General features: G+C 45.5%; 1 protein-coding gene across 1 annotated transcript in view; it reads left to right on the top strand.

Annotated features, from left to right (window-relative positions):
• The window catches only part of WDR47 (WD repeat domain 47), a 294267-nt gene that overhangs the window by 75415 nt on the left and 193124 nt on the right, over positions 1-25728 (top strand). The window contains exons 2-3 of the mRNA XM_085602213.1: positions 19047-19213; positions 22681-22764. Of these exons, the coding sequence (XP_085458339.1) occupies positions 19056-19213; positions 22681-22764 (242 nt within the window). The 5' untranslated portion in view covers positions 19047-19055. The remainder of the gene's footprint in view (positions 1-19046; positions 19214-22680; positions 22765-25728) is intronic.

The following is a 25728-nucleotide window of genomic DNA, read 5'->3' as shown; positions in this document are numbered from 1 at the left end:
AGAGGTATTCTGCCCTGGCGAGGGCGCCATGGAGACGCCGCAAGTTGAGGGCGGTGTTGCGATGCGGGATGAAGCCGCATTGATCAGGATGAATCAGATCGCAGATGACGCCCAACAAACGATTGGCAAGGACTTTAGCCAGGATTTTAGGCTCTGCATTTAGCAGTGAGATAGGCCTGTAGGAGGCACAGCGGTCCCGCGGCTTACCTTCCTTGGGGATCACGACTATCGTGGCCAGTCGCTGGTCGAGCGGAAGGGAACCGGCCTCAAGGGACTCCTGAAACATACGACGGAGGAAGGGCGCTAGTTTATCCGGGCGCAACTTATATAATTCGATAGGGAGACCGTTGGGACCCATGGCCTTGCCCGAGCGAAGGGATCGAATCGCAGTCGCTATTTCATCTACCGACAAGGGAGCGTCCAGCTGCTCACGGTCCTCGGCGGACAGGCCGGGCAAAGCAATGTCCCTCAGTAGAAGGCAAGAGTCTTCCTCATCCCTATCCGTCACCGGGGAGTACACGGTCCGGAGGTGGTCGGCAAAACATTCCACAATCTCACCAGGCTCAGTCACACACACTCCATCCGAGACACGCAACTCCGGGACCACACGATTCACTCTCTCCTTCTTGTCCAGCCACGCAATCAGCTTTCCCGCCTTGTCCCCGGCATCATACAATCGACCCTGCTGCTCCCTATACATAGTTTTGGCAGCGTCAGTGACAAGAGATCTGTATTCAAACTGTTTCAGGCTGAGGGCGTGGAGCCCGTCCGGAGTGACACCCGCCTCCAAGGCCGACTCCAGCCCCGAGATGTCAGTCTCCAGCTTCACCACCGCCTCACTCCTGAGCTTCTTAGCCACCACTATCTGGGAGAGGGCGTGTCCGCGGATTACGGTTTTAAAGGCTTCCCACAGGGACATTGCGGACAACACCGACCCCTCGTTTTCAAGAAAGTATTGGTCCATAGCCTTAACCAGACTATCGCGAGTCGTAGGGTCTCGCAAGTACCACGGGTTAATGGGAGCGATCCGCCCTGCAGACCGCGACTCGGTGTCAAAGAGAAGCCACAGCGGGGAATGATCGGAGATACCCCTCGCCAGGTGCCTGACCTCTCGAATTCGACCCGTCTGCGCCGCGGGCATAAGGAAATAGTCTAACCTAGAAAGACTCCCATGTGCCCCAGAGTGAAAGGTGTATTGACATTGGGTCGGATGCATTAATCGCCAACTATCCACCAGGCCGAAGGTCTCCAACAGACCACCTAGCCAAGCCTGGGCAGCGGGGAGGGCCCTGGGTGGGTGACGATCCAGGTCACCCGAGACCACCGAGTTAAAGTCCCCGCCCATAAGCAAAAGACTGCCCGGAAGTTCAAGCAGCATTCGACCCAAGTCCGCGAAGGTGGAGTTCTGGAGGCCCGGGGGGACGTAAACTGAGACCAGGGCAAGGGGATGCCCCTCCCACCTCCCAGTCAGACAAACATAACGCCCTCTGTCATCTGAGACTACCCTGGTGATCTCCAACGGAAGTGAGGATCGCAGGAGAATGCCCACCCCCCTGGAGCCAGTTGTGAAACCAGAGTGAGCCACGAGGCGGTATCCCCCCCTGTTCATTGCATGGCAGACATTACCAACCAGATGCGTCTCCTGGATAAACACCACATCAGGAGTCAGACGACGCAGATACTGCAGTACTACACCCCGTTTGATACGGTCCCCCAACCCATTGACGTTCCATGACATCAGCTTCAACCCGTCCCCCCCATCCCCTCCAATAGATCAAAGGTCCCCCCGCAAGTAGCACAAGTCCCAAAAGTGGAAGAAAATCAATACCTCGCCCTGCAAACAAAAAACACACGACAAAACAACCCCTCCTTCCCCCCCCACCCCCCCCAACACCCAACTCCCCCCACCCTGCACCCCTGCGGGCCAAAAAACCCCCCCAACTTGCAGTGTGCCTGTCGCCCAACTAACCCCAGTCTACAAAAAGACCCCGGAGGAGGAAAGGGACCCGTCCCCGCCCGCCCCCCGTACAGGTCCTAGCAAAACACACTGAACCAAAGAAGTACAACCCAGCTGAGCAGTGCAAAATGGCAAAATCAAGGACCACGAGTCACTCCAAAGGGGACCCGTCACCGTTGGCACCTGCAGAGGGCCCGGGACGGCCACCTCTGTCCGGTAGCGAGTCCAGCCAGTCACTCACGGCCACAGGAGAGTCAAAGAAGGCAGTCCGATCCTCATGTTCCACTCGGAGTTTGGCAGGGTAGAGCATAGAGTACTTTAGGCCCAGCTCACGAAGACGACGTTTCACCCCCTGGAATCCCATCCGCTGTTTCTGGACAAGTTGAGTAAAGTCCGGATAAAAGTTAATGGATGAGTTCTCATGTCGAACCGGGCCATGGACACGTGAGGCCTGCAGAATCGCATCCCGGTCTCTGTAGTAAAACAGTTTGGCCACGATAGGCCTCGGGGGGGCCCCCGGCCGTGGCCGCCCGCCCGGAACTCGATGAGCCCGTTCAACGGCAAAGAATTTGCTCAAGCCCGCAGGGGTCAGCTGTTGGAGGATGAGTTCCTCGACCAGGAGGTCAACCGGGCGGTCGTCGGAGGACTCCGGTACGCCGATGACACGAATGTTGTTGCGTCGGGCCCGTCCCTCGAAGTCCTCCAGCCGCCGGGCCATCTGATCATTGACCACCTTGATGTCACCAAGCGCGGCCTGCAGGCCCGACACATCCGCACCAAGGGTGGAGGTCCGCGCATCGAGAGTTTGAACCCTCTCGTTTGTTTTGGAGAGATCCGCCCGTATTAAGGTGACATCAATTGCCACCGTATCGATCTTGCGGGCCAGGGCCTCGTATTGCGTGGCGATGGTCTCCCTGATGCCATCAATGGCGCCCATGATATCCTGTAGGGAAAGTTCCGAAGAGACGGATGTGCCCCCACCGGCGGCGTCTGAGGGGGGACCGGCCGTTCCAGGGGAGCCTCTGCCCTGAGTGTAGCGGTCCATGTTGTTGGTCTGGACCGATCCCCCACGGAGGGAGGCCTTAGTCTTACGCCCCTCGGGGCCCCCCTTGCCCCCCATGTGGTCACAGACTCCGAGGGGGACCGCCGATCAAAAGTAGCTGAGGTACAGGCCCTGGAAACCAGCGCCTCACCCGAGGCAACAATATGGCGGTGCGGGGGGACCCAAGGCGATAGGCACTCTAGTGGCAGGTGGAGACAAAGCCTTGTGCAGAGGTCGAGGAAACACCCCGCCACCTCAAGCGCTCCACCGGCCAGCCCCCTGAGGTCTGAAAGTGAAACCGAAAGTGGTCGAGCGGCCCCTGGCACCGAGCCGCAGCCGCTGTTGTTCAATTGCGACACGGCTCCACGGTTCACCTTCGCCCCGGGCACCTCCGTCGGGTGGGTCCCAAAAGTTCAAACAACGATAACTCAGGATTCCCAGGTCCGATTAAATTTCTAAAAAGAGATACATGCTCAGCCGGTCGTCATCTCCCAGATTCCATAAACCACGTCAGGATATTGTCAGGATAAATTCCGAGGAGCAGCGAGGGTCCGGGGAGCCCTGTGCTCACGCGACCATCTTGGATGCGCGCTAGGCTCCTCCCCCCTACAATCCTTTTTCAATATCTGTGCTAGCACGACATCCTGTTCTTCACCAGGTGGCAAGTTTGTCATGGCAACAGTAACCTGGAGCCTTCCAGTCCTCCATGTTACAGCCGGACACTGTGAGCAGATAGCATATTGAATGACTAAACACTGTTCCCTGTTTTGTAAGAGTTTCTAACAAACCATTATGTGCACCAATAGCACCGAGTACTTTATACACAGACTAGGTACTTAAGAATCCACATTAGACATATTTTTCTAGTTCTGATCGTGAGCAATTGATTTGTAGCCGCTGGAAAAAATACGGGAACAATAGATTGTGTTGGTAAGCAAAAACAGCTCAGATTCACTACAACTCCTTCTCAAAACAATAATTTACTATCTCGGTTTACAGTGATTTGATATAATTTGCGTCCTAAGAAGTAGTCCTCTTCACCGGAAGTTAAAAAAACCTCGCGTTGTAGTTAAAACAAAAAAGTTATGCCCTGTACAGTGTTACATACACCACATGTCTCACTATCAACCAACTGTAATGATATGGTGGTGAACAAACTGTCCACAGTGATGCGCAATATGGCACATAAGGGAATATCCTTATGAAATTCAAAACCATAATGTGCGCTTAGTATCACATAATATAATGAATCGTAGAATGCAGATAGATATATGTTTCTAATAGGTACAATTATTTTGCTTTTATATAAAATGAGCATTTTAAGGGAGCGACGACTCTAACATTGCTCATAAAGGTTTGGATGTTGTTTTTGTGTGGCTCGTTAAGGTGAGCAGCCCTGAGAGGCGCGTCCATGGCCCCCTTGGGGGGGACCCAGTGGCGCGCGGTGCTCAGAGCAGGATGCTGTCATTGTACACTGGTGCAGTCGCTGCACTTCTCAGTGAGGTTTACTGCTCTCCGAGGGTGACGTGCATTGAGGCCGCCTATTACTGTCACTGTTTGTTCTATTGAGCATTCAAACCGGAACCTCTACTGTGATTTGCATTTTGGATCGCATTTGCAGAATGAGCAGAGTTGGTCATATTGCGAGTGCCCACCCGACCTGGTATGCAAAGCGTGCACAGCAAACGATCACTAATTTTGCTTAGTGCTACAGCTTCTGGTATTAGCTCGTTCGTACTCATCAGTCTATTAATATAAGTTACTAGGATACGTCTGGGAATTTCCAGTCAATGAGGATAGGTTTGTTTATCTCTATATGGCCTAGTATTGGGTTACCATCGTTGACGCCTCCTTTGCTGGAAATTCAAGACAAAATGGGATTGATTTGATTGGTTTCTGGAAAGTCTGGAATGACTTGTGATTTCTTCCTCTCGTGTGCTGCTTCAGTGCTTCCATCCTCTAAACACCCACCGCACCCACGCGCTCCCTGTTGCGCCCTGATCTTTTTCCCCAACTTCGTCCATTGCTTCCCAACCACTATTTATATTATTTTAGTATTTTTGTGGATGGTCTCGCCTTACTTGGTCTCAGGCACCTCCATTCCTCCGGCCTGTTGCTCCCCAATCTACGCAAAGTCCATAACATTTTTTTATAAGTGTAATTTTTTGGAGTGCCTTGCAGCAGCTCGGTGCTGCTTTGTCACTCCGTGACACAAAAAAGCTACCAGAAGTAATTTTTTTTTTAAATTACCATATTTTTTAATTACAGACTCAAATGGTGTCCGTCTTCTTGGATCAGTAAACAATGCGCTCTCGTCACAGCAAAACGTTTTGCTTTTTACCAATGCTGAGTGGTATCAACTGAAAGCATAGCGAAGCCAGTATGTCTCAAAGGTGAGACCTATTGGCTTTGTTAATGGTTACTTAAGTCTGAATTTTAGAGCGCTTTTGCTCTGAGCAGAGCTTTTTCTGGGACTTTGGAAAAGGTTACATGAAGTGACAGCTAGCAAAAGCACGCATTATTCTTGAGGTGATGTCATTGACTAGTGCATCTTTTTTTTCTGTTGGTGGTTCTTTCCATTTTTAGGTTGAGCGTGAGCCAGCGCGCATGTGCTGCTCTGCGAGACTTCTTGTATACGCTTGACCTAACGAGTAGCAAATAGAATCCCCGCCCACTCTCTGCCCATGTTTGCCATTGGCTTGTGTCATTGTTTTGTCCTAAATGCTGGCTTCTGATTCGTCAATCCACTTGTTAGTCCCTCTTTAGAACAGCCTCCTCTTCATCTGTCACCTCCCATAGGGACTGGCCCCTTTACTTCGTTTGTTACAGGGTACGTGTTATTTTAGACTGTGAGCACTATTTTCTTTAAGGAGGTTCTCCTCAGGCATGACATGCTTTGGTGCATTCTTTAACCCCCCCACTCCTGTTGTCCGTGCATTCTTTCCCCTGACCGCCCTCCCTCCCGTTGTCCGTGCCTTTTCCCCCCCCACTCTCCCTCTCGCTGTTGTGCCTTCAAAATATCTCTTCCCACCCTCCCTCCCATTGTCCGTGCCTTCTTCCCCCACCCTCCCTCTCATTTTCCGTGCCTTCTCCCCCCTCTGTCCCGTTGTCCGTGCCTTCTAACCCCACCCGCTCTTCCTCCCATTGTCCGTGATGCCAACCATTTACAATGTAATAGGTCTCGTGTAAATGCGAGACCTATTGCATTGTAAATGCTTATTAAATTGGTGGTTGAATGGATCCCCTGTAAACAGGTGCAGGGGCTAGGCAGTGGCGTAACTAAGCTCGAGGGGGCCCCCCTGCAAAGTACATTGAGGGCCCCACTTACTGCTCACTCAGGAGCCCTCAGGCCAGCATACTTTACTGAGGAGGCCTCCTGGAGCTCGGGCCCCCGCACTGCGGAGTCTGTGGGGGCCTTAGTTACACCCCTGGAGTTGGAAGGAGAGGGAGCGGTTGTCTGAGGTTCGCTTCCTGCTTGGGGCTTGCCTCCCCTCAGTCTCTGTTTTTGTACTCCTCTGGCATCAGTGCACAGGCGGACATAGCTGGTGCCCTGCTATGAAGCTGTGGACCAGGCTGGAAACAGTTTGGCAAATTATGTGATGTTTTGTTGGACTGCCACATGTTCAGACATTGAAACTGCAGTTTAATTTGGAGGAAATCTCCCTAGTTCCCAGCCCTGGTGGCCCACCTTCCAAGACTGCTTCTTTTTTTTTTAATAAAGTATTTTTCTTAAATTTAAACAGTGGTACAGTATATGCCAGCTCATCCTGTCAATTAACACGCAAGACATTTCACAGTACAGCGATGACCCATGAATAATAGCTAGACAGTTTCTTAATATGAGCAGGTGCACCTGGTGCACAAAAGAAGGCACTATGAACCCGGCCTTTTACCTGTTTAATGGAGCAGTTCCACAAAATGAAGTATCTTCACCCTCCATTTTGACGTATTCTTAATAGAGGGTCTCTCTAGTAGTTATTCTGGAAAACAGTAACATTGACTCTCCATACACTTCCATAGGTTATAGCTCAGGTCTCCCAGTCTGCCTGTAGCTTAAGTAAATTAATCTGTCTCCAAGGTGGGTGCACAAAAAAGCAGAATGGCTGTCTAAAACTAGATTGACAGCACAGGGCGAAAGGAGGTCAAAGATAGGATGTCATGGCTTTCTTTCAACCAGCATTGGCAAAGCCTATAGACCTCGCCTATGCAAGAGCTATTGGCTTTGCCAGTGTGTTTTAGCCATGCTGTACACCAGCGTGGCTACTGTTCAGCATGGTTGTAACTTAGTGGTGTAGAGGAGAGTGGCATGTTGCGAAGTGGAGTTGAGTGGAGTTTTATTAAGTGTCATGGAGAGAGTGCAGTAGAGTAGAGTTGCGTAGAGTGGAGGTGAGTAAATTGGCAAGGATGGGATAGAGGGACTTGCATACAATGGAGTAGAAAGTTGTGGTGTAGAGTCTAGTAGACTGTCATAGAATTGAGGGGAATAGACTGTGTGGCGTAGAGTGGAGTGGTGTTGAGTTTTGTGCAGTGACCTTGAGTGGAATGGCATCAAGTGTCATGGAGGAAGTAGAGTGGAATGGCGCAGAGTGGAGAGTCGTAGAGTGGAGTGGCATAGAGTGTAGTGGAGTGGTGTAGCGTGTCATAGATTAGAGTGACATAGAGTGTCATGAGAGGGAATGGAGTGGAGTGGAGTAGAGTTGAGGGTCATAGAGTGGAGTAGATGTCGTGGAGTGGCATTGAGTGGAGCAAAGTGGCAAAGAGGGAGTTGTGTATAGTTGAGTGGCATAGAGTAGAATATTGTGGAGTAGTGTAGATAGTACAGTGGAGTGTCAAGTAGAGAAGAGTGGTGTGGAGTGGCATTGAGTGTTGTGGAGGAAGTAGATAAATGTGGAGGGCATAGAGTGGAGTGGCATAGTGTCATGGGGTGGTACTGAGTGGAGTAAGGTGGCGTGCAGTTTTGTAGAAAGAGATGCATGCAGTGGAGTGCAGTAGAGTGTTGTGGAGGGAGCGAAGTAGAGTGTCAAGTGAAGGGTCATGAAGTGGGGTAGAATGGAGTAAAGTAGAGAAGATGGCGGAGAGGGAGTTTCATACAGTTAACCAGACTGTAGTAAATTGTCATAGAATTATGTAGCATAGAGTGTTCTTGAGTCGCGTAGAGTTTCCTAATGATGGAGGGTCATAGAGTGGCCTGGAGTGGAATTAAGTAGCGTGGAGGGGGTAGACTGGAAAAGCATAGAGTGGAGGGGCATAGAGTGGCCTTGAGTGGAGTAAAGCGGCGTGCAGTGGCATAGAGGGGATTGCGTATTGTGGAGTGTCATCGAGTGGAGTAGTATAAAATGGAGTAGAGTGATGCGGAGTAGAGTATTGTGGTGTAGAGTGGAGTGGAATGGAATGTCGTCAAGTAGAGTGGAGTGTTGTAGAGTGTTGTGGAGTGATGTGAAGTGTCTGTCGTCCAGTAGAGTGGAGTAGAGTAGAGAACAAGGGGCATAGAGTAGAGTAGTGTTTCATGGAATGGCATCAAGTGTCATTGTAGTGAGGATAGGGCATTAACAGCGGACCTTGCTAAGTTAGCATCACTTCGTAAATGCTTGGCCGCCATTCAGCCGCTTATGCACACGTTCCTATATGGCTCTGTTTTCGTAAATACTTTGCTTGCACGTTTTCACATGGGAACAGTCTGCCTTTCACAATCCTTGCTGTGCTCTATGCTTCTCGTCTGCACATAATGTTCAAGGTCAGAAAACCGAATCCCTGTTAATTGACTTTGCTCAGTCCCACGCACCTTAGCCATAACCGAGAACACAGCTGCGCTACTGATTTTTCAGTGCCTTTTAATATTACAACAAGATGCACATTTAGGCACTTGAAGAGATCTTTCAAGAACAGAAGAGCTATGCTTGTGCGTAGATGTAGACATTCGCATCTAAGACTTTGAGGTATGGGGTCCCCCTGACAAAGTCCAGAGGTATTCTATCATTATAATAAACTAGCTCTTAGCACGGGGAGGGTGGTAAGGCACAGTAATCCATTTTCCACTGTCATTATAACATGTTATCCCTGTTCGTATTCTATGGAATTGCAACAATGCTGATTATATTGTTTTTATGCATTTTGCTGCTAGTATTGGCTCGTGTACTGCATTATAGAGCACGTTAGTCCAAATAAACATTTTAAACTATACAGTGTCTCTGATTACTCACTAGTATGAGTGTTAAGCGAAAGAGTGTTCTTGTTCCCACTACTCCCTAGAGGAACGAAGTTGCATGTCCTAGGTTGTCTAATCATTGGTAGCTTCGCTGTAGTACGGAGAACGAATGAGACACTATTGCTAGTCGGATTGGGGTTCTAGGTACTGAGGTGGGTTTTTTGGTACACCACAATACACTGAGGTCCTGTTTTCCTGCCCATAGTTCTGTGTATGTGCAGAATCCCTACAAGTGGAGTGGAGTGCAGTGGTGTAGAGGGAGTTGCGTACAGTAGAGTAGAGTGAAGTAGATTGTTGTAGAGTGGAGTGGCATTACAGAGGGTCATGAAGTGTCTTGGAATGGAGTAGAGTGGAATAGAGTGTTGTAGAGTAGAGAGCATAGAGTGGAGTAGTGTGTCAGTAGATTGGAGTCAAGTTGAATGGAGTGGCATAGAGAGTTGTGTAGAGTGGAGTAGTGTGTTAGATAGGCTTAGAGTGGAGTAGAGCATTGTACAGTGTTGTAGAGTGGCGTAGCGTGGAGTGTTGTGTTATAGAGTGGTGTGGCGTAGAGTGGAGGGGCATAAAGCGGAGAGGTGTCTCAGAGTGGTGTAGAGTGGAGTAGCGTGTCTTAGAGTGTCTTGAAGTGGATAAGCATATAGTGAAGTGGCATGTCGTAGAGTGGAGTGGCGTGCTGTGGAATCGTGTCACAGAATCTCATAGAACGGAATAGAGTGATGTGGCCTAGTAGGGAGTATGCATGGTGTGATAGTGCACTGCCATTATAGATAACACATTTTCTTTTTTTTATAAAACGTTATTATTGACATTTTTAAATAACAAAAACAATTTAGTACTGTACAGTAGAATTTGACGGTGCATACATAATGTTCCAGAAAGCTGTACGGTAGTTCACTGGCTGACATCAACAGTAGTGAATGTTCTGTGCAGGTTCTAGCTAGCGGACAATCAAGACTCATGATACCCTGCGTCGTCTTCGGTTTTGGTCTCGTCATTCACTGATTTCCGGCAATGAATCCTCGCGAATGGGGTTCGCATATATTCCTCGGTAAGTATTCCATCCTCCCCACACCTGTGTCCATTTTTGGGAGCATCCTCTGTGGACATAGACTGCTTTCTCCACTATCATTGCATTGTCCATGTCTCGACACCATTGGTGAAGGGTAGGAGTTTGTCGGGATCCCCAGCATTGTGCAATATTTCGCTTAGCCAACATCATGCCTAGTGTCACCCAATCCTGAGTCGTATGGTTGAGATCTGTGGGTTCCCATATATTAAGGAGGCATCTTTTTGGTTCTGGTAGAACTGTAACCTTCGTAACTTACGAGATTGTATGCATAACTGCCCTCTAGTAATGTGTAATTTCTGGACATAGCCAGAGCGTGTAGAAGAGTGTGCCTGATGCACCACATTGCCTTAGGCAGAGTGGTGTGTCTGTTCTGCCAATGGTGTGTAGAAGTGTTTGTGTATAGTAAGTGCGGTGTAAGATTTATAATTGTACAAACTTGAGTTTAGACGATATCGCTACATCCTTCGTGGATGCTAGTTCCTCTTGCCAATCTGTGTCGTCTAACTCGCCCACTTCCGATTCCCATTTGGTCTTAAGGTCTGCAGTGGGGTCCGGTTGATTATTTATTATTTTCTGATAGGTTTGGGAAATGGCTTTTTTGTTTAGATGATCTGTCAGGAGTCTATCCTCCAGCGGAGACGCTTCTGTGAGCTGCGTGCCCAGTGGAATCATTGCCATGAGTGCGTGTCTGATCTGCATGTAACGGAACATTTCAGTCTGCGCCAGTCCATATGTGACCTGTAGTTGGGCAAATGTGACCATTTCTCCTTTCTTCCACATGTCTCCCACCTTTGAGATTCCTATCAGGTCCCACTGCCGAAATCCTTTGGTTTTGCGTAATGTACCTAATCTTTTCGTGTCCCTTAATGGCGTGGCCTGCGTTAGCACTCCCTCCCAACCCAGCGCACGCTGTGCCTCGAACCAGATATGGATAATGTGTGCCGTTGGACCTGTGAGATTGTTCCGTTTGACCTTATTGTACAGTGCCCCCATAATCCCTGCAGTCTCCAGGAGGTGTCTATCTATGCGATATGCTGGGTCATCTTGGGGGATGTGAAGCCATTGATTTATTACGATGAGCTGCGAAGCCCAATAATATATTTTTATATTGGGGAGGGCTATGCCGCCGTCGTACCAGCATTTTGTAAGTTAATGCATGGCTATATGGGCGGTTTTTCCATCCCACAGCAGACTGGTCTCTTCTGCGTTTATCGCTGCAAAATACGCTGGAGTGACTGGGAACGGTATATTTTGGAGTGCATATAGGAATCTGGGGAGTGCCATCATTTTGAAGAGGGCTGCTGTCCCCAGTAATGTAAGCGCCAATGTTTGACGTCGCGCCGAAATCGCGTCAGGGGCTGCGTGAGGTTTTCAGCGATGAATTGCATTTTGTCGTTTGTTATGTACACCCCTAGGTATTTAAACCTCTGTCAGCTATCTGGATTTCACATTCCCGTGGGAGCCGCGGAGCACTTAAAGCAGCGATTTTGCCCAGTTTATAGTATATCCGGAGACCCTCCCATACGATGTACATATGTCTAACAGACGACACATTTTCAACTGAAATAAACATTATATTTGCAGAGGCATTCCGTTTTACTGATAAAACTATACAGCGCAAAAACACTATTGTGTGGAAATGCCATAACCTAGTGTATTGATTTTGTTTTGATCGTATCAAAATATTTATTTCCACCAAACTTCAGAATGACAAAAAAAAGTGCTTCATTTGTGCTTTCTTAATTGTGATATATCCTGAAATATCTGCGCATTTCATTTACCGACATTTAACCTTTGTTGTGTGCTAGAAAAAAACCTTTCTTTTCACAGCAAGATTATCACATAATGCCTCTCACTTTGAAGTCGGTGAAAGAAAAGTAAACACCAGGCTCCCTCGGAAGACGGAGCCTGACATTTAACCTCTGTCTTTGAATGCACAGCAAATGTGACAAGATAAGAACACGCTTTAAAGGGCTGTTTATAGAAAGTGAGCACTAGTGGAAGAATACAGCAAATAGGCTGCGCCCTACTGGAGGAGACAAACTCAAACTGGACAGCCTAAAACAAATAAAGCAAATAGAAAGCAAGCAAATGTGAGTTTCAAAACACAAATCGAATGGTAAGCGATGGGCCGAATGCATTTCCAGGGTAGCTTTCCAAATGTCCCCAAGATGTCGTTTGTGGTAGGCTTCGATGGAAGAGTAACTGTATGAAAAGGCGATCTTTTTAAAACCATTTCCCTCCTCGTGACAGTGCAGGAATTCTGTACTGTGAATTGTGTTTAGGTTCTTCAAGTGGAGTTATTGTTTCTTTATATGAAAATATGAACCTCCCATCTACAATGTTTCATAGAGATGTGACGCTTTGTGATTTGTCCTTGACTGTTGTCGCTAAGTGCTGATACAGTCCATTTAAAAGTTACAAACAAAAAATACTTTCTTACATAATTTTAAAGAGTGGTACGGTGTCAGTAAGTATTCTCTGGAACAAGCAGCAGGAAGTACATTGGCTAGAAGCAAAGCCCAGGTTAGGAGTTTGAGACCCCACACTGTACAAGAGATACAGCAGCTTTCTGTCTCAGACATGTGTGGCAGCAATGTGGTCTACCTCGCACGCATTCTGCAGGTGTTAGGCTCTAGAGTGTTCCACACAAAGTTGAGGCACAGTTCTAAGGAACTAAATTAAGTAGGCTTAAGCTGGCAGATGAAGCTTTCTCTTTCTATCTTCTTTTCTGTGAAACCCACCCACAACGAGAAGGGGAAAGAGCCAACATGTAAGAGTGGGATGATGAAGAAACCTTTATGGTGATTCTTGTTACTACTAATCTGCTAAATGGAAAGACGAGGCTGTATCTGTTTAGGTCGCTCCATAAAGGTGTATCTGAACATTAATATGCTGAGTTAACCTGGGCAGGTGGGCTCCACTGTTTAATAAGTAATCAAGGCCAGTTCTAAGTAGGATTTAATTTACATCTCGTCATGATATTTGTCTCTTTCTAGATTGCTGAATCCTTCAGTGCTCCACAACTGTTTGGACACTGCACATCTTATAGAAGGGCAACCGTATTCATTCATCAGATCTAGAGAAGGGCTGATGGAAGAGGCTCTGGGAGGAACATAAATGTAGGCTGTATGGCTTGTTATGTGGAAAGATCATGTTGAAAGTCCAGGTGCTCTTCTGAGTAGGTTGGACTGGGATTCTAGCAGGTATGGGGGGGGGGGAGGGGGATCTCCTTTCTTGGCAAATAGTTTTTTTTATTATTGTAACCAGAAGGGCTGCTGAATTTTCAAACTGATTGGACAAACATGCACATCACTATTGCAGCAAGCAAGTGGAGCAAGGGAGAGTTCTACCTGAGATGTTTTGCAGGCCTACTTTTTCCTCCCGCACACTCTTCCCTCAACACAAATCGAATTAAGGGGGCGAGCGGTGTATCTACAGTGCACCGTTCTAGAGTAATTGGCTGACAAGCAAGGCTTTTAATCTCTGTTCAACTAATGGCTTGGGTATTGAAGTAGATCTGGCCTTCTGTCATTTTTTTTAAATGTATGAAGCATCTGTTGTCACTTGTACTCGCCCCCACTGTCTTACATGTCCCAATCTTGCCTCTGTTGAGTAGTTTCTTAGCCCATTAAAATGAAAGAGAATCTTCTTGGAAAGAGTTCAGAAAATGAAATGTAACACAGCAGAGCTCATGTCAGATAGCATTTAGAGCTTCAGACAGGAAAGGTACGGCTTTGATTATATAGGCTTTACTGTTTCAGACACGCAACCTATATTGTTTGTTACTCCGATCTTACACGGGCAGGCCCCGTCATTAAAGCAATTTTTGTAGATTATGAAGTGTCTTGGTATGAGTGACAAAACAAAGACCATGGCAAAGAGGAAGTGCGTTCTAGCATCAATTAAAAGTCCTCAACATCAGCAATATGTGACCTCCACTTGCATAATTTATCACAGAAATAACTGTTAAAAATACTTTGGAAATGCATTTTTTAAAATCATAAATATGATTTTCAGTAAAGGCTCTAATTGTGTCTGCAAATATCACTCTTTCATTTTAGTGAATAAACTCATTTTGAAATTAGCTGGCCGTTTCTCAAAAACAAAAAACAAAAAAATGGCTCCAGATTATACATGTTGTGTGCTGTGTAATCAGCCTCCTGATAGTTAAGGTACCCATGTGGCATTAGAGTTTCAGACTTTAGAATTTTCCTTAATCAATTTCGCTGTGATGCCCCAGTTACACTCTCAATCGTCCTTAATTCTCCAGTTAGACAAGTTTTATCACTTCCATAGGTGCATTTCCAAAACGCCCCACTTAAAAAGTTAGCAAAGTTACCTGATGGGTAAGTCTTTGCTGGTAGGGGAGTGCAAAACCATTCAGTGTCTGAATCTGTGATACACTGCTGCTTAGCAGCAGAGATCCCAGCATGGGGAGTAGAAAACGCTTTCTATTGCCACTGCCAAGTCTGTGCCACGCCTACTGTCCTATTTCTAGCATTGTTATCCCAGAAGTCTCACCCAATCTGTATTTACAAGTTACCCTGGCGGCACTCCACAAAAGGTTGGAAGGGCTCTGAAGGATGCATGTAGTAAGTAGGCAGGAGGGGGCAGAGGCCTGCACTAGGCACCAACACCCAGGAGCCTTCCAAGCCCATTCACCAATGAGAAACATCATCCTTCAGTCGCACTGTGCAATGCTAGGTGAGAATGTGCAGTTCTAGGATGTGTGGAATATTAATTAGATGCTCACAGTGTCTGATTCCTTAAGATTTTCTTGTGATTAACTGTTTGCATACTCTTTGCATACTCCTGAATTCCAAGAGTAACTAAGGAGTAAGTGAGTCACACTCCAGGTGTACTACTTAAATTCAGCGTTAAGCCAGACAACTCTGCATGAAATAGCACGCCCACTCAGCAAATGTTTGAATGATCTAGGGAGACAGCTTTCTGTAGTTAAGTCATTGAGGTGGCAAATGTATTGAAAGTAGTTTGTGGCATGGAGGAAAACGAGGAACATGTGTTAAGTTACATGCTAAGTGGTAAAAGGTTCCTTATGCTGGTGACACTTTCTTGTTGACGCTGCTGCTCTACCTAGAAGGGTTGATCAGTGGGAGGCAAATTGGATTCAGAAACTTTGCCGCAAAGAATTCACCCCGCCAAAGATCCTCATTTGGTCTCTTTATAGTATTCAATTTATTCAGTAACTATATTTCACATTACAGTGACCACCAAAAAGTAAAATAGAATGCTCATGGCACATAACAAGGAAACACCATGCAAGTCAAAGTGATAAAGCATAATCAAACAGCTAATGTGCTCTGCTGAGGTATGCTGCTAGAAAATGAGCTTTCTAAAAGTTAGCTCAGAGAGTGAGCTATTGCTGTAAAATGTTAAGTGTGCCTGTAAAAAATGAGCTACTTGTCAACAAATCTGAGACTTCTTTTATGGTATTGAACAATTCACATATTCAGACTGTTAGACTTGGCATCTTTTGGCGTGTTTCCCCTGAGTTTTTTCTTTCTGACCTCCCAGTTTCTCACTGCTGATCAGTGGTAAAGTGCAAGTGCTCCTGAGGTAAACTGTGTTATGGATTGGTGTTTTAACATGATTGGCCTATTTGATTTATCTGTCAGTCCCTGGTAAAGTGCACTGCGTGTGCCAGGGCCTGTAAATCAAATGCTGTTGGTGGGCTGCAGCACTGGATTGTGCCACCCACACAGCCAGTAAATGTGACTCTGGCCTGCCATTTCAGACCCTGTGTGCAGTCTGGTACTGCCATGTCGACTTGGCAAGTGCACCCACGTGCCAGGCCCTAACCTTCCCTTTTCTTACATGTCAGCCACCAATAAGGTAGGCCCAAGGTACCCCTGTGGGCAGGGTGCAGTGTATGTGAAAGATAGCACATGCTTTGGTGTGTGTGGCATGTCCTGATAGTGAATTACCACCAATTTCGTTTTTCACTGTTGCAAGGCTACCTGTTCCCCATAGGACAGAATGGGGAGTTTGTTTATAACCTCTTATAAACATAACTGGCCCGGGGAATTGGGTAGGAAAATAAAGTTTAGTATGCCTGAACTCCGAATTTAAAGATGCATCTTTTAGTGAGGGTGATTTTTACATTCTGTGTTTGAAAATACCACTTTTAGAGAAAAGATATTTTCTTGCTCAGCCATCCAGTGTGCCTCTGCTAGAATGTGGATTGACTGTCTGGGTTGTCGATGACAGAGGGCTGGGGAGCAGGAGTGGCTCAGGATAGTCTAGGTGGGTCAGGAAAGGGCTGAATAGAGCTGGGCTGCATTTAGAGTAGGGGGGAGGAGATTTCCTTGCACCTGAATGGGCCTGGTCTGCCTCTGACAATGCCGTCTCCACCTCCTGCCAGTAAGCCACACCAGAGAAGGCAGAACTGGTTTTGGCTGGGCACAGACACTCTCTGCCTAAGATATCAGAGGATATTGGGATATAAATATTGGGGCTGAGACCCCTGAACATTAGAACTCTTTTGGACCAAGAAGACTGCCAAGAAGAGGCTGTGAGGAGAACCTACCACTTTGGTGTGTGCTTTGCTGTGTTGGCCTGCAGTGGCTGCTTCTGTCTTGGGCAGTGAAAGGACTGGACTTTCTGCAATCTACTTTTGTGATTTTCTCCAAAGGCTTGAGTTAGAGCTTGCCCCCTGTTCAAGAAGTCTCAGGAACAGTAAAGACTTCAAGCTCTTCTGCCCTCAGCACTGGGGACTGTGTGTTTTGTGCTGCAACAGAAGGAAACGCAACTCGATGACGACGCTGCCGACTCCGTGTCCTGAGGGCACCGCCGCCACACCGCACCACAACCCTCTTCTCACTGACGCCGCCTGCTGACACCGCCACCGAGCCGCTGCTCACACCGCAACCTGTGAGCCCCGCACTCCGCATTGCTTCGCTTCACGGCGACGCCTTGGTATCCCTGACGATGCCGCTCCACGCCAAAATAGACGCCGCTGCTTGCACCGTGGTCCGAGGGCTCCACTCGTAAAGTTACACAATGCACCGCCCTCATCCCGCACCACAGCCTTGTCCTACTGACGCCGTCACCACTGACTCCAGTTTGTCAGCCGACGACAGCGCTTCAGCAATGACAACGCCGCTGCTGCTTGCACCACGACCTGCCAGCACCGCGACTAGCACCGCATTCACTTCGCACCGCGACCCTGGTCTCACCAACGATGCCATCTGGTGCTGCCACCGAGCCGCTGCTCGCACCGCAGCACCCGATGCCTGCCAACGCCAGCGCTCCTGACTTTAACAGAGAGCAGTTCGATCTGCAACGCGTGTGACTTCAAGGGCCTGACGACTCCTGCACTGACCTCTGGATCCAACGCCGGCGTTTCGGAAGCTCAACGAGAGATCGCCGATGCCCTGCATCTCTCAAGGTGCTGTTTTGCGGGTCTTCCCGACACCGTAGCTGGCCCACGACGCCACGGTCAGCCAGAACTGTTTGGATTTGTTTGCTCACAACGCCGTGATAGCCCTGGACGGAGCTATTGACATCAAGGAACTGTTTTTCAAGCATATTTTGATAACTGAAGATTTTTATTTACTGTATTGTGGATTTTTTTTAATCGTTTTTGGGCTTGTCTTAAGTATATACAAATATTGGATATTTTTCTAAACTGGTGTGGTGTCCTTTTACACTGTATTACTGTTGGTTAGGTGCAAATCCATTACACACTGCCTCTAAGATAAGCCTGACTGCTCATGCCAAGCTACCAAGGGGGTGAGCAGGGGTTATTTTAGGAGTATAACTCCCTTATCCTGACTAGGAAGAAAGGTGCCTATTTAGACAAAGGTACAAGCCCTTGCCAACTGGAGACCCCAATTTCTAACACAGATAAATTGTGACACATTTAATACATAACATTTTTTAAACTACAGAAATGGGAACCAAAATATTACATGAAAACAAAAACATCTGCATTTGCTCTTTGTCCGTACACTTGTAGCTTTAAAATGCCAATACATTATGATTTTGTGTGGGAGCATTCATTACATTCATGTAATCTTTCCACCAGAAGTAAAACAACAGCCTCCTGTGCTTAATTTGTAAAAGAATGAGTGCCGGTGCCCAAGGCTGTGCTGATCAGCCTGCAGCTAGTGCAATTAAATGTCTACGCGCCCAATACCAAAGCTGCGTTGTTTTTAACCACCTCAAGCCTTTTTAATCAACTATTAGACACTCACTTCCCCTTTAACTCACCTTTCTAGATTTCTGCTTTCTCCCTTTTTGAAGATTTTTCCGTTCTTCTCTGCCTTTGTCTTTCTACTTTGTTTATTTTTCTCTCTTGTGTTTTGTTAAATGTCTGATTTGGACAAATAAGTGCCGATCACCAAAAATCATTGCCAGTGCCCTCACCGACAGCCACTTGTTCAAATTAAGCACCGACAGCCTTGAAATATTTTGCATTCATTTGTTTCTTTGCTCAATATTTACCCGTACATACTTCATGCTGAAGGGAAGTATTCCATATATATAACAATATGAGAACATTCTGCCAAAACATGCTGCAGGCTTTGTCCTTGTATTGTTACATCTTTTGTAGCCATAGAAAGATATAGCAGGACCAGCAAGCCAGGCAGATTCAAACTAATCCAAAATATTTTCTATTTTACAGAGAAAGAAACTTGTGCACATTTATTTGTTGTACACATTTTAATGCATTCGTTGTTAGTAACTACAAAATTGTGTCATATATATTTCTAATATGTTAATTAGATTTCTGTTTCTTTTTTATTTGAAGGCTTTCAACATGACGGCCGAAGAAACAATAAATGTGAAAGAGGTGGAGATAACTAAACTCATCTTAGATTTCCTGAATTCAAAGAAACTTCACATCAGCATGCTGTCCCTGGAAAAAGAAAGTGGAGTGATAAATGGTCTCTTCTCGGATGATATGCTTTTCCTGAGGTATGACTTACTCATCTCTGTCAGAGCACCAGAGAGCTTCCCTTTTGTAAAAGAGCAGCGTCAAGGGACCAATAGCAAGATTAGCTATCTCATCATAATCAGATGCTCCTCCTTGTATGTCTGTGGATACAACAGTGACACGCTAGGCCTTTTTTGCAGGCCACAGAGACCAGACTTACTGAACGGAGCCCTGCCTTTTCCAGCACAGTGCAGTGTGGTGCGTTGATGCCAGCAAGTTGGCTTTATCCTCAAAAAGTATTCTAGAAGTGTTTAAAAACTGGAATATCCCACACATGAGTGGCATCCCACTTAAGGAAGTGCGCTTTTATTCAAATATTCACAGAGGACAAAGGCAGATCTTCAGGAATGTGAGGTGGACGGCCTCTGTTATGTGCCAAAATGTGATGCCTTTTTGAAACATGTTGGTGAATTCTTTGGGAAACCCTTCTAAACTGTGTAACAGCAGGCATGCCTTGACTATCAACCTGGTGACCTGAGCAGTGCAGCTCGTTTGTAGGAGGGGAGAAATATTTTGAATCATTGACAGTTGAAAGTGGCATGATGACCACAGTCTGTGGGCACAGAAGGAAATGTGTTAGACAAGTAACATATTTTTTGTAGTGTAGAAATCACCGAATGTTGCATTAGCTCTTGAAAAATGCGAAATCTGTAATAAGAGAAATATACAATTTTGTATGCAAGTAAATCGGCTATTGTTCTTTGTAACATGGTACCTACTTGCTTGATTTAGTCTGTTTTTGACACGATACGTTACAGTACATTTTTAGGTCTCGCATAGGCAGCGCTTGCGCTGTCTCTGCAAGACATGCTATATTCAGGAAAGGGGCTTTAAAAGCTCTACCATTTTCAGGGACTACCACTGTTACATGTATTGTTACTCGGAGTTTGGGAGCACTATTTCCTTCTTTAAGATGAAGCACAGGAGACCAGTGCTTGTGGTTTACAGAGCTCTGTTGTAAACAGGGCTGTAAATCTTTCTCTGTCTGTTTTGGCTGCAGCTGCCTCCTCCCTCCTGCTTTTAAAACGCAGGGCCTGGCATCACGGCCCCTGCCTTCCCATAGCTGCTGCTCACATCTCAACAAGCATTTGCAATGCAGTAGGTTTCTTATTTGCGAGAGTTTGAGCTATTTGCATTGTAAATGACAATGCCTTTTATATATGTGTTTTGAAAACCAGGAACCAGTGCATAAACACGCACTTTGTACTTATAGTTGTTGCTTGTGAGAAGAAAGGCTGGCAGTAAAAGAGGCACAGTTACTACCAGCCTTGCTTCTCATAAGCAAGGGCTATAAGTACAAAGTGTGTGTTTATACACCGCTTGCAGGTTTTCAAAACACAAATAATAGGCATTGTCATTTACAATGCAAATAGCTCAAACTCTCGCAAATGTGAGACCTATTGCATTGCAAATGCTTGTTTTCTTTGAAATTTGGTTCACTGTGCCAATTAATGAGATCGGTGGTACACAAGGAAGGTCATGCGAGCTATAGAATGCTCTTCAAGAAAGCTTTAGTCCTCTTCGTATTACATTTTTCAGTATAAAGCCTATCTCTGATCTGGCTAGTTTTTACATTTTTCTGAAGAGGAGATGGTGTGTTTTTCATTTTTTATATGTCTTGAGTGTGTTTGGGAGATATAAGCAGTGCGCTTCTCTTAACCATGTGTAATCCAAGCTTTGATTGGTGGAGTCTCAACGTGTGAAAAAATGAATCATACTTTCTTAAGACAGTGTTTATGCCATACTTTTGCCATTTCTAATGATGCTGTTAACTGCTTTTACTTATACTCATTTTATTGCACCCGTCAGAACTGACGCGCTTGTACTGAATTGATTATCGCAAATGTGTCTTCAAGGATTAATAAGTGGGGTCACAGAATTTTGCAATACCAGACTGTCCTCCTGATCTCACCCTGTGGTGGATAGGTTGATAGGGGTTTTGCTAACTTTTGTATGGAATTATAGTGTATAATAAAGGAGTGTGCACGGCAGGATCTCCGGAGCAGCCTTCAAAAACACCTTTTTCAAAGAGCATTGAGCAAAAGTTTTTCGATTTGTTATTTAGGGCATGAATGTACCCATGTTGGTCCCTAAATTTCTTATCCATTCTGAGTTACAGATGCTCAAAAAGCATTGGAATTTCTTGTGTCCTTATGTTACAGGGAGGTTGAGGAGTATCCGTTTTGCCTGCTGGCAGTCACCCACTGATGTGTGGAGGGGGCGTAACAGTTGTTCCAGGCCCGCTTATATGTTTTATGGGCTAATTCCTGATTGATAGTCAAGAAGTGGCGGGGGGGGGGGGGGGAATTCCACATTCTAATAGTGGTTTGGTTACTTTGCTTTCCTTGAGTTGTTTTTGCAGTAAGGTATGTTCAGCATTGCACTGTAGTGGTCAGGGATCATCGGCTGGTTCTACTCACTCGGGAGCATAAATATATGGTGTTTGAGATTTTTTGCTGCATACTTAAGGCATATTTGTAGAGAAGGTTAGTAATGTTGGGACTTTTTATTCTGAGCAATTTTTGTTGCACTATACTGTTTCTGATTCTGCTAATAAGTCACAGACTTTTATCTAGTTTGCCAGGTTATTGAAATTGTTCACATGTAGGTGCCAGAAGTGTTGAGGAGGAATATATGGGTGGCCAGCATTCATGTCACGAGATGACCTGAGGTTGATCTTTATGGCTGAACAGATTTTCTACCTGCTTGTATATGTATTTGCTCTGCAATTGTGCAACACACAGAGTGTATTTTAAGATTACTAGGCCCGTCAATTAAGTTCCCGACGGTTTAATTTGATTAGTTTGTTGACCCATTTATTGTACTAGATTATTACGGCTTCTTGTGCTTCCAGTTCATTTGCGGTGTCATCTCAGTAGTCCTTTGATATTTTTCTTGCATTATGTGTAGCACAATGCTTTTGTCCTTGCTCCTCGTGTCTGATTCAAATGTCTTTGTACAATTGTACAGCATATCAGAACAATATCTTTAGTCCAAATTTACACTACTTATTTATTCATTAAACCCCTGTGCTATATGTTTTTTGGCAACCAGCATCATCAAGAAGTAGTTTTCATTCTTTGTCTCATTGCCGTGTATTTTGGCCTTGCTCGCATTGTTTCAGAATACCTTTTTGCTTGAAAGATTTAAACCTCCTTTTGAAGTAATCATTTGCATGAAATATTCCCAAGCCAGAGGCCTCTGTGTGCATTACTTACTGTGCAAGTACTCTACAATTCTAAGAAGGCTAAAGTATTTTAGAGAAGGATTTCCCTACAGCTTTTCTGAGATTAGCTGCCAGATCTTGCAAGAGTAGCATCCCTCCCACAGGGTATTTACTTTTTCAGGTCGGGCTAATTAACTGACGTTGCCACTGTTGAAAATTGTGACGCAAATGAGGTTAATCAAATGTATTAAATATGAAAGTAATTCATTCTGTTACATTTAGGCAGCTTATCCTAGATGGACAATGGGATGAAGTTCTTCAGTTTATTCAACCTCTGGAATGTATGGAGAAATTTGACAAGAAAAGGTAATCTTGAAAATTCAAGTTGAAGTATGTTTTTGGAGAATAATTGTTATGCATTTGTCAGTGGGAACATGTCATTAATGCTTTCCAAGAGGCTACATGTAGGTTAAGGCATTTATATTTGTTTGTGTATGTATGTTTTGCCTCTTGAGCTATTGAGATCCTATGTAGCTAGGTTGCTGACTTCATTCACACGCTTTGGTCCTGCCCCCTCCTTAGACATTATTGGGCCTACATTATCAATATCCCTTCAACCATCATTATGATATCTATCCCACAGGACTTGCCCTCAGTAGCACTTGGGATCTAAAATTGGTCCAAGAAAGACCATGCGGCTACTCAGCTGCTGATTCTGTTAAAGCGTGTGATCACCTCCCAGCTGAAGTTGAAATACCCACCCTCCCTGGGGATTTCATCCTGGGCCTTTTTCAAGTTTTTCTTAAGTGGGATAGTGTTAATCGTTCTGCATAGAGAAAAGACAATGGAGGTTGATACTCCTGTGGAGGTTGATACTGGCCAACAGCTTGCTGACTGGGTTAGTGTCCTGCTGTCCCAGGCAGGTTTGTTTATGAGGAGGATGCCTAGAAGGTGTTTGATACCACTTTCAGTGGCTAGACCCTGTTCTTCTCTTTTAAATCTTCTTCCTGGTGATGAAATCCAATGCCTGTAGGGATTGGTGCACCCTTATCCTGTATGCAAGCCAGTCATTTCTGGAGGGACCATATATTGATAGTAGCGCACAGACATGCACAGGATTACTACACACAGCTGCTACAAATGGGCCCTGAGATATTGTACATGACTTGAAGGTGTATAGTTACTTCCCAAACTACCCTATCTGATAGAGATGGAAGGAAATAACAGCAAGAATAAATTAAACAAGAGAACTCAAATTAACGGGGAAAAGCTGCTACTTGGAAAAAGTCATCGCTCAGCATGAAAGAAGCATGTTCTGATCCACACCTTTCAGCAGAAAAAATCGGAACTCATGATGGCACACATACATGCAGAAATGTGGTTGACCCGTGTATGACTTGGGTGATGCACCTGCTTTATCTCAACCTGTCTTGGTGCTTCCTCCTCCTCCTCCAGCTGTGAAATGGAATAAACCACATAGACATAAGAGCCATTGAAGTTCAAGTGCGGGAAATACTAGAAAGAAATAGAAAAGGGACTGCCACTTTAGTGTCATTCAAGGGAAAGTGACTCTTAAACGTGACACAGGAAAGACTTGCATTCCAAATGTTAGATGGTAATATCCTTAAGAAAAGAGACCAGGGCCTCAATCAGATGATGTACTTCCTCCTCTGCCCTGATGGAGATATTGTCTCCCACTGACCGCTACAGTACAGATGAGGATACTGATATCACAATTAACTCTCCTCGGGCTTGCTTTTTTCCTGGGAATGATGTAGTCACTTGTCACAAAGTGATAAAGCGAGCAGTAATAAAGCTAAATATTCAGCAACATGCACCCGTATAAAGCTACTGTTTGAGTTTTTCAAACTAACTTTGCTTTGGTAGCCTAATGCAAGGCTAGTGATGGCCCTAGTCCCAGGGTTGCTGGAGGCCACCACACATATGCTCCTTTCTGCATTTCATATATATGTGAACAAACAGCGTAATACATTGAGCTGCATCTCTTGAGAAAGAATGCAGGAGAAATGATTGTATAGGAAAGATGCTTGATTTTTGCAATGTCAATTAGAGTGGCCAATTCATCAACTCTCCTAATAAAGTATAATTGATCACTGGAATTCAATTGAGAGGTTTGTGAAATCCCTAACTCAAGAATACAGATATTTTGTAAAGCCAGTTAAAGAATGAATGCAAACCTCTGATCACACGATCAGCACAAAAGATGCGGTTCATCTAGCAGCTTGAGGATATTGAAGTGGTCTCAAGTTTACGTGATACTCATTCAAACATCACTGAACCTGGAGTGACAAGAAAATAATGATCTCCCTTTCTCAGGCTTCATGCTGTTTGGAATACATGCAGATGTTGAGGGCCCGCATATGAAAAATGAAGCTTATATACTCCAATCAGCTGACCCTGCAAAAAAAAAAAGAATTCTCTAAAATCCCATTTAAAAGGTATTGTGCTGCTGTAACAGTCCACTTCTGCTCCCAGAATACAGTGACCTCTCCAATCCTGTGTCCACTGTATCTTTGCTTTGATCCTGTAAAGTGCTCCGCTGCCTTTCGGCTAATTTTGCACTACATAAATACTACGTTTGTGTATGGCTTAAACAAATAGAAGTCCGTTATTTTATTTTGGAAAAGGCATCAGCAACTCTCACTGCCAAGAACAACAGCAACAATAGCAAATGCTTCTTTTTCAGAAGCAAAGAGTTCCCAATAGAGGGGTCCTGCACGCCTTCCACAGCCTCAATAAAGACTCCTACTCCGAAGCAATGACTCCTTCGATCTGCACCCAGCTCCAGGCACCCTGTAGGGTGGGGAGAGAGAGTTCCAACTTTTACTCCTCAGGGTAGAACATAACCAAAGATAACTGTGTACTTGATATTGTAAAGAATGAATACCGACTCGGAGTCTCTTCTTCTCCGCCCAGCACACCACCAACAGCATTTAGGCCTGCTCTCCTTGAACAGTTGGTGCAGTAGTTTCAAACTACCATACAATAGAAAGCAGTGGAAGTGATTGCAAGGCATTACGGGCCATATGTACAAAACTGAGTGAAAACGATTTCCTAACATACAAATAATTGCAACCTTTAAATAGCAATTCCTAGGGTGTCGCAAATCACCTTGCCTCATAAATAATACTGAGGTAGGTCGCAGTTTGCGACCCATTAGGAATTTCAGCGATCACAGCAATGGTGGCCTGCTGGGATCAGCAGACCACCACGTATGTGAATGCTTTTTAATAAAGCAATATTTTTGTTTTTGTAAATGCAGCCCTTTTTCCTTTAAAGGATGCATTTTAAAAAATAAATTAAACGTTT

Source organism: Triturus cristatus, chromosome 4_2, assembly GCF_964204655.1.
Source record: "Triturus cristatus chromosome 4_2, aTriCri1.1, whole genome shotgun sequence".
NCBI classification, from domain to species: Eukaryota; Metazoa; Chordata; class Amphibia; order Caudata; family Salamandridae; genus Triturus; species Triturus cristatus.
This window is presented reverse-complemented; position numbering and strand designations above follow the sequence as displayed.